This window comes from Panulirus ornatus, chromosome 21 (genome assembly GCF_036320965.1).
Source record: "Panulirus ornatus isolate Po-2019 chromosome 21, ASM3632096v1, whole genome shotgun sequence".
Taxonomy (NCBI): domain Eukaryota; kingdom Metazoa; phylum Arthropoda; class Malacostraca; order Decapoda; family Palinuridae; genus Panulirus; species Panulirus ornatus.
The window spans coordinates 19888338-19900484 of NC_092244.1; the positions used below are offsets into that span (position 1 = coordinate 19888338).

Consider the following 12147-nt stretch of genomic DNA (forward strand, 5'->3'; position numbering starts at 1 on the left):
GGATATATGTGTCAGGGGTGGAGGGAACGAGGAGAAGTGGGAGACCAAATTGGAGGTGGAAAGATGGAGTGAAAAAGATTTTGAGTGATCGGGGCCTGAACATGCAGGAGGGTGAAAGGTTTGCAAGGAATAGAGTGAATTGGAACAATGTGGTATACTGGGGTCAACGCGCTGTCAATGGATTGAGCCAGGGGATGTGAAGTGTCTGGGGTCAACCATGGAAAGTTGTGTGGGGCCTGGATGTGGAAAGGGAGCTGTGGTTTCAGTGCATTATTGCATGACAGCTAGAGACTGAGTGTGAACGAATGTGGCCTTTGTTGTCTTTTCCTAGAGCTACCTTGTGCACATGTTAGGGGAAGAGGTTGTTGTTTTATGTATGGCGGGGTGGCGATGGGAATGAATAAAGGCAGACAGTATGAATTATGTACGTGTATATATGTATATGTCTGTGTGTGTATTTATAGGTATACATCGAGATGTATAGGTATGTATATTTGCGTGTGTGGACGTGCATGTATATACGTGTGTATGTGGGTGGGTTGGGCCATTCTTTTGTCTGTTTCCTTGCGCTACCTCGCTAATGCGGGAGACAGCGACAAAGTAAAATAATTGTAATAAAAATACATACACAGCAAGCATGAATTATGTACATGTGTATATATGTAAATGTCTGGGTATGTATATGTATGTATACGTTGAACTGTATAGGTATGTATATGTGCGTGTGTGGACGTGTATATATATATACATGTGTTATAGTGTTGGGTGATTTGAATGCAAAGGTGAGTAATGTGGCAGTTGAGGGAATAATTGGTATACATGGGGTGTTCAGTGTTGTGAATGGAAATGGTGAAGAGCTTGTAGATTTATGTGCTGAAAAAGGACTGATGATTGGGAATACCTGGTTTAAAAAGCGAGATATACATAAGTATACTTATGTAAGTAGGAGAGATGGCCAGAGAGCGTTATTGGATTACGTGTTAATTGACAGGCGCGCGAAAGAGAGACTTTTGGATGTTAATGTGCTGAGAGGTGCAACTGGAGGGATGTCTGATCATTATCTTGTGGAGGCTAAGGTGAAGATTTGTATGGGTTTTCAGAAAAGAAGAGTGAATGTTTGGAAGAAGAGATTGGTGAGAATAAGTGAGCTTGGAAAGGAGACTTGTGTGAGGAAGTAATAGGAGAGATTGAGTGTAGAATGACAAAAGATGAGAGCAAATGACGTAAAGGGAGTGGGGGAGGAATGGGATGTATTTAGGGAAGCAGTGATGCCTTGTGCAAAAGATGCATGTGGCATGAGAATGGTGGGAGGTGGGCAGATTAGAAAGGGTAGTGAATGGTGGGATGAAGAAGTAAGGTTGTTAGTGAAAGAGAAGAGAGAGGCGTTTGGATGATTTTTGCCGGGAAGTAGTGCAAATGACTGGGAGATGTATAAAAGAATGCAGCAGGAGGTCAAGAGAAAGGTACACGAGGTGAAAAAGAGGGCAAATGAAGGTTGGGGTGAGAGATTATCATTAAATTTTAGGGAGGATAAAAAGATGTTTTGGAAGGAGGTGAATAAAGTGTGTAAGACAAGAGAACAAATGGGAACATCAGTGATGGGGGCAAATGGGGAGGTAATAAGAAGTAGTAATGAAGTGAAGAGGAGGAGTGAGTACTTTGAAGGTTTGTTGAATGTGTTTGATGATAGATTGGTAGATATAGGGTGTTTTGGTCGATGTGGTATGCGAAGTGAGAGGGTCAGGGAGAATGGTTGGTAAACAGGGAAGAGGTAGTGAAAGCTTTGCGGAGGATGAAAGCCGGCAAGGCAGCAGGTTTGGATGGTATTGCAGTGGGATTTATTAAAAAAAAAGGGGGCAAATGTGTTGTTGATTATTTAGTAAGGATATTCAGTGTATGTATAGATCATGGTGAAGTGCCTGATGATTGGCAGAATGCATGCATAGTGCCATCATACATAGGCAAAGGGGGTAAAGGTGAGTGTTCAAATTGCAGAGGCATAAGTTTGTTGAGTACTCCTGGGAAATTATATGGAAGGGTATTGATTGAGAGGGTAAGGGCTTGCACAGAGCATCAGATTGGTGAAGAGCAGTGTGGTTTCAGAAGTTATAGAGAATGTGTGGATCAGGTGTTTGCTTTGAAGAATGTATATGAGAAATGCTTAGAAAAGCAGATGGATTTGTATATAGCATTTATGGATCTGGAGAAGGCATATGATAGGATTGATAGAGATGCTTTGTGGAAGATTTAAGAGTATATGGTGTTGGAGTTAAGTTGCTAGAAGCAGTAAAATTTTTTTTACCAAGAATGTAAGGCATGTGTACAAGTAGGAAGAGAGGTAAGTGATTAGTTACCAGTGAATGTTGGTTTGCGGCAGAGGTGGATGATTTCTCCATGGTTGTTTAATTTGTTTATGGATGGGGTGGTTAGGGAGGTGAATGCAAGAGTTTTGGAGAGAGGGGCAAGTATGCAGTCTGTTGAGGATGACAGGGCTTGGGAAGTGTCATTTGTTGTTCGCTGATGATACAGCACTGGTGGCTGATTCAGGTGAGAAACTGCAGAAGTTGGTGATGGTGTTTGGTAAAATGTGTGAAAGAAGAAAGTTGAGAGTAAATGAATAGGGGCAAGGTTATTTGGTTTAGTAAGGTTGAGGGACAAGTTAATTGGGATGCAAGTTTGTATGGAGAAAACCTGTAGTAAGTAAAATGTTTTAGATACCTGAGAGTGGACTTAGCAGCGGATGGAACCATGGAAGCGAAAGTGATTCATAGGGTGGGGGAGAGAGCAAAGGTTCTGGGAGTGTTGAATAATGTGTGGAAGGTGAGGATGTTATCTCAGAGAGCAAAAATGGGTATGTTTAAAGGAATAGTGGTTCTAACAATGTTATACGGTTGTGAAGCATGGGCTATAGATAGGGTTGTATGGAGGAGGGTGGATGCTTTCGAAATGAAATATTTGAGGACAATATGTGGTGTGAGGTGGTTTGATCAAGTAAGTAATTAAAGGGTAAGAGAGATGTGTGGAAATAAAAAGAGTGTGGTTGAGAGAGCAGAAGAGGGTGTGTTGAAATGGTTTGGACATATGGAGAGGGTGAGTGAGGAAAGATTGACAAAGAGGAAATATATGTCAGAGGTGAAGGGAAGAAGGAGAAGTGGGAAACCAAATTGGAGGTGGAAGGATGGAGTGAAAAAGATTTTGAGTGATTGGGGCCTGATCATACAGGAGGGTGAATGATGTGCAAGGAATAGAGTGAATTGGAACGATTTGGTATACCAGGGTCGATGTGCTCTCAGTTGATTGAACCAGGGCACGTGAAGTGTCTGGGGTAAACCAAGGAAAGGTCTTTGGGGCCTGGATGTGGAAAGGGAGCTGTGGTTTTGGTGCATTACACATGACAGCTAGAGACTGAGTGTGAACGATTGTGGCCTTTTTTATCAGTTTTCTTGACGCTACCTCGCTGAAGCGGGGGGGTAGTGACGCTATTTCTTGTGTGGCGGGGGTAGCAACAGGAATGGATGAAGGCAAGCAAGTATGAATATGTACATTTGTATATATGTATATGTCTTATGTGTGTAAGTATATGTTGATACGTATATGTGCATAAATGGGCAATTATGTATATATGTGTGTATATGAGTGGATAGGTCATTCTTCATCTGTTTCTTAGCTGTGCTTCGCTGATGCAGGAAACAGTGATTATGTATAGTAGATGAATAATAAATGAATACTATTTATGTATTTTATTACTCTTGATCCCCATTTCCCCTGTCAGTGAGGTAGTGCAGGAAACAGACAAAGAATGGCCCATTGACTCATATACAGGAGTGGTGGGAGTATGTGATAGAGTGCAAGAAAGTAAACTGTAGATTGATATGGGTAAAACTGAAAGTTGATGGAGAGAGATGGGTGATTATTGGTGATCATGCACCTGGGCATGGGAAGAAAGATCATGAGAGGAAAGTGTTTTGGGAGCAGCTGAGTGAGTGTGTTAGTAGTTTTGATGCTCGAGACCAGGTTATAGTGATGGGTGATTTGAATGCATAGGTGAGAAATGTGGCATTTGAGGGAATAATTGGTGTACATGGGGTGTTCAGTGTTGTAAATGGAAATGATGAAGAGCTTGTAGATTTATGTGCTGAAAAAGGACTGGTGATTGAGAATACCTGGTTTAAAAAGAGAGATATACATAAGTATACGTATATAAGTAGGAGAGATGGCCAGAGAGCATTATTGGATTATGTGTTAATTGATAGGCACGCAAAAGAGAGACCCTTGGATGTTAATGTGCTGAGTGGTGCAACTGGAGGGATGTCTGCTCATCTTGTGGAGGCGAAAGTGAAGATTTGTAAAGGTTTTCAGAAAAGAAGAGAGAATGTTGGGGTGAAGAGAGTGGTGAGAGTAAGTGAGCTTGGGAAGGAGACTTGTGTGAGGAAGTACCAGGAGAGACTGAGTACAGAATGGAAAAAGGTGGAAAAAGGTGAGAACAAAGGAGGTAAGGGGAGTGGGGGAGGCATTGGGATGTATTTAGGGAAGCAGTGATGGTTTGTGCAAAGGATGCTTGTGGCATGGTAAGCGTGGGAGGTGGGCAGATTAGAAAGGGTAGTGAGTGGTGGGATGAAGAAGTAAGATTATCAGTGAAAGAGAAGAGAGAGGCATTTGGACAAATTTTGCAGGGAAATAATGGAAATGACTGGGAGATGTATAAAAGAAAGAGGCAGGAGGTCAAGAGAAATGTGCAAGAGGCGAAAAAGAGGGCAAATGAGAGTTGGGGTGAGAGAATATCATTAAATTTTAGGGAGAATAAAAAGATGTTTTGGAAGGAGGTAAATAAAGTGCATAAGACAAGGGAACAAATGGGAACATCAGTGAAGGGGGCAAATGAGGAGGTGATAACAAGTAGTGGTGTTGTGAGAAGAAGTGAGTATTTTGAAGGCTTGCTGAGTGTGTTTGATGATAGAGTGGCAGATATAGGGTGTTTTGGTCGAGGTGGTGTGCAAAGTGAGAGGGTCAGGGAGAATGATTTGGTAAACAGAGAAGAGGTAGTAAAAGCTTTGTGGAAGATGAAAGCCGGCAAGGCAGCGGGTTTGGATGGTATTGTATTGGAATCTATTAAAAAAGGGGGTGACTGTATTGTTGACTGGTTGGTAAGTTTATTTAATGTATGTATGACTCTTGGTGAGGTGCCTGAGGATTGGCAGAATGCTTGCATAGTGCCATTGTACAAAGGCAAAGGGGATAAAAGTGAGTGCTCAAATTACAGAGGTACAAGTTTGTTGAGTATTCCTGGGAAATTATATGGGAAGGTATTGATTGGGAGGGTGAAGGCATGTACAGAGCATCAGAGTGGGGAAGAGCAGTGTGGTTTCAGAAGTGGTAGAGGATGTGTGGATCATGTGTTTGCTTTGAAGAATGTATGTGAGAAATACTTAGAAAAGCAAATGGATTTATATGTAGCATTTATGGATCTGGAGAAGGCATATGACAGAGTTGATAGAGATGCTCTGTGGAAGGTATTAAGAATATGTGGTGTAGGAGGCAAATTGTTAGAAGCAGTGAAAAGCTTTTATCAAGGATGTAAGGCATGTGTACGTGTAGGAAGAGAGGAAAGTGATTGGTTCTCAGTGAATATTGCTTTGCGGCAGGGGTGCATGATGTCTCCAAGGTTGTTTAATTTGTTTTTGGATGGGGTTGTTAGGGAGGTGAATGCAAGAGTTTTGGAAAGAGGGGCAAGTATGCAGTCTGTTGTGGATAAGAGAGCTTGGGAAGTGAGTTAGTTGTTGTTCGTTGATGATACAGCGCTGGTGGCTGATTCATGTGAGAAACTGCAGAAGCTGGTGACTGAGTTTGGTAAAGTGTGTGAAAGAAGAAAGGTGAGAGTAAATGTGAATAAGAGCAAGGTTATTAGGTATAGTATGGTTGAGGGACAAGTCAAATGGGAGGTAAGTTTGAATGGAGAAAAACTGGAGGAAGTGAAGTGTTTTAGATATCTGGGAGTGGATTTGGTAGCGTATGGAACCATGAAAGCAGAAGTGAACCATAGGGTGGGGGAGGGGGCGAAAGTTTTGGGAACTTTGAAGAATGTGTGGAAGTCAGAAAGCAAAATGGGTATGTTTGAAGGAATAGTGGTTCTGACAATGTTATATGGTTGCAAGGCATGGGCTATAGATAGAGTTGTGCAGAGGAGGGTGGATGCACTGGAAATGAGATGTTTGAGGACAATATGTGGTGTGAGGTGTTTGATCGAGTAAGTAATAACAGGGTAAGAGAGATGTGTGGTAATAAAAAGAGTGTGGTTGAGAGAGCAGAAGAGGGTGTTTTGAAATGGTTTGGTCACATGGAGAGAATAAATGAGGAAAGATTGACCAAGAGGATATATGTGTCAGAGGTGGAGGGAACGAGGAGAAGTGGGAGACCAAATTGGAGGTGGAAAGATGGAGTGAAAAAGATTTTGAGTGATCGGGGCCTGAACATGCAGGAGGGTGAAAGGTTTGCAAGGAATAGAGTGAATTGGAACAATGTGGTATACTGGGGTCAACGCGCTGTCAATGGATTGAGCCAGGGGATGTGAAGTGTCTGGGGTCAACCATGGAAAGTTGTGTGGGGCCTGGATGTGGAAAGGGAGCTGTGGTTTCAGTGCATTATTGCATGACAGCTAGAGACTGAGTGTGAACGAATGTGGCCTTTGTTGTCTTTTCCTAGAGCTACCTTGTGCACATGTTAGGGGAAGAGGTTGTTGTTTTATGTATGGCGGGGTGGCGATGGGAATGAATAAAGGCAGACAGTATGAATTATGTACGTGTATATATGTATATGTCTGTGTGTGTATTTATAGGTATACATCGAGATGTATAGGTATGTATATTTGCGTGTGTGGACGTGCATGTATATACGTGTGTATGTGGGTGGGTTGGGCCATTCTTTTGTCTGTTTCCTTGCGCTACCTCGCTAATGCGGGAGACAGCGACAAAGTAAAATAATTGTAATAAAAATACATACACAGCAAGCATGAATTATGTACATGTGTATATATGTAAATGTCTGGGTATGTATATGTATGTATACGTTGAACTGTATAGGTATGTATATGTGCGTGTGTGGACGTGTATATATATATACATGTGTTATAGTGTTGGGTGATTTGAATGCAAAGGTGAGTAATGTGGCAGTTGAGGGAATAATTGGTATACATGGGGTGTTCAGTGTTGTGAATGGAAATGGTGAAGAGCTTGTAGATTTATGTGCTGAAAAAGGACTGATGATTGGGAATACCTGGTTTAAAAAGCGAGATATACATAAGTATACTTATGTAAGTAGGAGAGATGGCCAGAGAGCGTTATTGGATTACGTGTTAATTGACAGGCGCGCGAAAGAGAGACTTTTGGATGTTAATGTGCTGAGAGGTGCAACTGGAGGGATGTCTGATCATTATCTTGTGGAGGCTAAGGTGAAGATTTGTATGGGTTTTCAGAAAAGAAGAGTGAATGTTGGGGTGAAGAGGGTGGTGAGAGTAAGTGAGCTTGGGAAGGAGACTTGTGTGAGGAAGTACCAGGAGAGACTGAGTACAGAATGGAAAAAGGTGAGAACAATGGAAGTAAGGGGAGTGGGGGAGAAATGGGATGTATTTAGGGAATCAGTGATGGATTGCGCAAAAGATGCTTGTGGCATGAGAAGAGTGGGAGGTGGGTTGATTAGAAAGGGTAGTGAGTGGTGGGATGAAGAAGTAAGAGTATTAGTGAAAGAGAAGAGAGAGGCATTTGGACAATTTTTGCAGGGAAAAAATGAAATTGAGTGGGAGATGTATAAAAGAAAGAGACAGGAGGTCAAGAGAAAGGTGCAAGAGGTGAAAAAGAGGGCAAATGAGAGTTGGGGTGAGAGAGTATCATTAAATTTTAGGGAGAATAAAAAGATGTTCTGGAAGGAGGTAAATAAAGTGCGTAAGACAAGGGAGCAAATGGGAACTTCAGTGAAGGGCGCAAATGGGGAGGTGATAACAAGTAGTGGTGATGTGAGAAGGAGATGGAGTGAGTATTTTGAAGGTTTGTTGAATGTGTTTGATGATAGAGTGGCAGATATAGGGTGTTTTGGTCGAGGTGGTGTGCAAAGTGCGAGGGTTAGGGAAAATGAGTTGGTAAACAGAGAAGAGGTAGTAAAAGCTTTGCGGAAGATGAAAGCTGGCAAGGCAGCAGGTTTGGATGGTATTGCAGTTGAATTTATGAAAAAAGGGGGTGACTGTATTGTTGACTGGTTGGTAAGGTTATTTAGTGTATGTATGACTCATGGTGAGGTGCCTGAGGATTGGCGGAATGCGTGCATAGTGCCATTGTACAAAGGCAAAGGGGATAAGAGTGAGTGCTCAAATTACAGAGGTATAAGTTTGTTGAGTATTCCTGGCAAATTATATGGGAGGGTATTGATTGAGAGGGTGAAGGCATGTACAGAGCATCAGATTGGGGAAGAGCAGTGTGGTTTCAGGAGTGGTAGAGGATGTGTGGATCAGGTGTTTGCTTTGAAGAATGTATGTGAGAAATACTTAGAAAAGCAAATGGATTTGTATGTAGCATTTATGGATCTGGAGAAGGCATATGATAGAGTTGATAGAGATGCTCTGTGGAAGGTATTAAGAATATATGGTGTGGGAGGCAAGTTGTTAGAAGCAGTGAAAAGTATTTATCGAGGATGTAAGGTATGTGTACGTGTAGGAAGAGAGGAAAGTGATTGGTTCTCAGTGAATGTAGGTTTGCGGCAGGGGTGTGTGATGTCTCCATGGTTGTTTAATTTGTTTATGGATGGGGTTGTTAGGGAGGTGAATGCAAGAGTTTTGGAAAGAGGGGCAAGTATGAAGTCTGTTGGGGATGAGAGAGCTTGGGAAGTGAATCAGTTGTTGTTCGCTGATGATACAGCGCTGGTGGCTGATTCATGTGAGAAACTGCAGAAGCTGGTGACTGAGTTTGGTAAAGTATGTGAAAGAAGAAAGTTAAGAGTAAATGTGAATAAGAGCAAGGTTATTAGGTACAGTAGGGTTGAGGGTCAAGTCAATTGGGAGGTGAGTTTGAATGGAGAAAAACTGGAGGAAGTGAAGCGTTTTAGATATCTGGGAGTGGATCTAGCAGCGGATGGAACCATGGAAGCGGAAGTGGATCATAGGGTGGGAGAGGGGGCGAAAATTCTGGGAGCCTTGAAGAATGTGTGGAAGTCGAGAACATTATCTCGGAAAGCAAAAATGGGTATGTTTGAAGGAATAGTGGTTCCAACAATGTTGTATGGTTGCGAGGCGTGGACTATGGATAGAGTTGTGCGCAGGAGGATGGATGTGCTGGAAATGAGATGTTTGAGGACAATGTGTGGTGTGAGGTGGTTTGATCGAGTAAGTAACGTAAGGGTAAGAGAGATGTGTGGAAATAAAAAGAGTGTGGTTGAGAGAGCAGAAGAGGGTGTTTTGAAATGGTTTGGGCACATGGAGAGAATGAGTGAGGAAAGATTGACCAAGAGGATATATGTGTCGGAGGTGGAGGGAACGAGGAGAAGAGGGAGACCAAATTGGAAGTGGAAAGATGGAGTGAAAAAGATTTTGTGTGATCGGGGCCTGAACATGCAGGAGGGTGAAAGGAGGGCAAAGAATAGAGTCAATTGGAGCGATGTGGTATAACGGGGTTGACGTGCTGTCAGTGGATTGAATCAAGGCATGTGTATGGGGGTGGGTTGGGCCATTTCTTTCGTCTGTTTCCTTGTGGTACCTCGCAAACGCGGGAGACAGTGACAAAAAAAAAAAAAAAAAAAAAAAAAAAAAAAAGTGTATGTGGGTGGGGTGGGCCATTCTTTCATCTGTTTCTTTGCACTACCTTGCTAATGCAGGAGACAGAGACACAGTATAATAGATAAATAATATACACACACATACATATATGCACATGTACAAATTCATACTTGCTTGCCTTCATCCAATCCAGTTGCTACCCCGCCACACAGGAAACAGCATTGCTACCTCCTGCTTCAACGAGGTAGCGCCAGGAAAACAAAGAAGTTAAATAAAAGCAAGATTATTGAATAAGGATTATCTTTGAAGGGAAAAACAGGTTAGTTAGAGTGTGTTTTTGAATGTAGAGGACCTGGAGGACTGGGATTGGGCATTGCACTAAATGGAACCATGGATTTTGAAGTAACCCATAGGGTAGGTGAGGGGGTTAAGGTCGTGAGATCATTTAGGAGGTCTGTGGAAACAAATGTCATTGTTGTTAAAGGCAGAAAAATGAGTGTGTTTGCTGGTATATTAGTCTTGAAGGTGTTGTATAGATGTAGTGCATGGGCTGTAGACAAGAAAGTATAGAAAAGGGTGAATACATTGGAAATGCCTAAGGACAGTATTTGGTGTGATGGTTAAAAATGATAGGTAAGAGAGCTATATTAGTAATAAGCAGAGTTTGGTTGAGAGAGCAGAAGAGGATGAACTGAAATGGTTTGAACATGTAGAAAGGACGAGTGAGGAGAGTTTGACAAAGATAGTATATGTGTTAGAAGTTGAGGGAACAAGGAAAAGGGGCTGACCAAATTGGAGTTGGGGGGATGGAGTGAAAAAAGGTTTTAAGTGCTTTAGACTGATCATGTACGAGGGTATGACATACATGGGATAGAGTGAATTGAACAGTGCAGTATGTAGAGGGTGATGTTCTGTTAGTTGACTGATCCAGGACATATAAAGCAGTTAGGGGAAACCAGTGAAAGGTTTGTGGGGCCTGGTTGTGGATGGGGAGCTTTGGTTTCAGTGCAGTGTATATGAACAAATGAGACAATATCTTCTCTTCCTGGCACTACCATGCTGATGCAGAAATGGCTAACAATTATAAAAAAAGATGATGTGGAGCAAAGGCTGGAATTAGTTTCACACCACTTGTTTCCAAGATCAATGACACATTCTGCAACCCTTTCTTTGGAAAAAGAAACAACAACAATGTTTGGTAAATAAATAACACTATTGATGTACATATTTATTACTTCATTTTCTCTGCATCATCAGTAGATGTCAGAGAGATTAACCTAAAAACTTGGATATCTGGTGTAGCTCAGATCCCTGGCCTGCCAGACTTGGGATTGTCTACCTATAGTGCTTTAATCATCCTTCCACTGAACAAGTGCTCTTCCAGATGCTTATAGGGTTTTGCTCCTGGTAGATAGTTTTTCCTCCTTCAAAGTGAATTCTTTAGTTATATTATTTGTTCTTTATAGTCTTTATTATAAACAGTTTTCAGATTGCCATCTTTCATCTTACCTCTGATTTGCTAGGGATTTTCTGATGGGATCCTCCAAAATTCCTTTTCCTAAGAACCAGCCACGTTTAAATGGGAGTAGTTCACAGAGAATCATTCCTAGATACAAATGTTGCTCTGTAATTTTAATTCAAGACATTGTTAGCAGCACTTGGAGAACTGGTTAAAAGAATAGTCTTGTTGATTTAACTCCTGCAGTAGTTAAGCATTTATGTTATCAGTTAGAGAGATTAAAGAAAATAGAAATGAATGTCATCAACAAGTGAATTAGCCAAAGGAGATGAAGTGATAAGGTGAAAGAGAAAAAAAAGGGAAAATAAAAAGTAGCACCGACACAAAAAAAAAACATGTAGTCTCCAAGAAGCTTTTGATTGTGTTATTGTGCATTGGGATAGATGAATGGGAAATAAGCATGTCAGATATAAAAGATTGAAAATTCTAATGTTTGTAATCAGTTTTTCTTGTATTTTTACACATTCTCAGACACTGCCATTGACAGCAGAGGCAGAAACTATGTGGCGCACACTTGCCCGATTGACAGTGGAGGGGCGTCATTTGTACATTGCTGAACGTTGCTATGCAGCCCTTGGTGATGTTTCCAAGGTTAGATACCTTCAGAGAATCAATCAAATTAGGCAACAGATTCAAGAGACCACAGGTTAGAGTTACTGCAGTTTTCACTTGAACCAGAATACTGTCATTGTTTTGCTCAGGTAATTTTATTTTGTCCTGAAAGATATAAATGATTAGTGTATTTAAGGCATACAGCATTAGATGCCTTGTTGTGAAGTGGTTAGCAATATAGTCTTTTAAACCACTGGCCTGGTTTCAGTACTTTTTATGGGCAACCATTGTGCATTGTGCATTGGGTGGTAGATAAGTGAAT

The 12147-nt window shown here is 41.6% G+C and overlaps 1 protein-coding gene across 1 annotated transcript in view; it reads left to right on the forward strand.

Annotated features, from left to right (window-relative positions):
- The window catches only part of Oseg2 (intraflagellar transport protein Oseg2), a 560852-nt gene that overhangs the window by 214330 nt on the left and 334375 nt on the right, over positions 1-12147 (forward strand). Inside the window, exon 13 of the mRNA XM_071675913.1 lies at positions 11745-11919. Within this exon, the coding sequence (XP_071532014.1) occupies positions 11745-11919 (175 nt within the window). The remainder of the gene's footprint in view (positions 1-11744; positions 11920-12147) is intronic.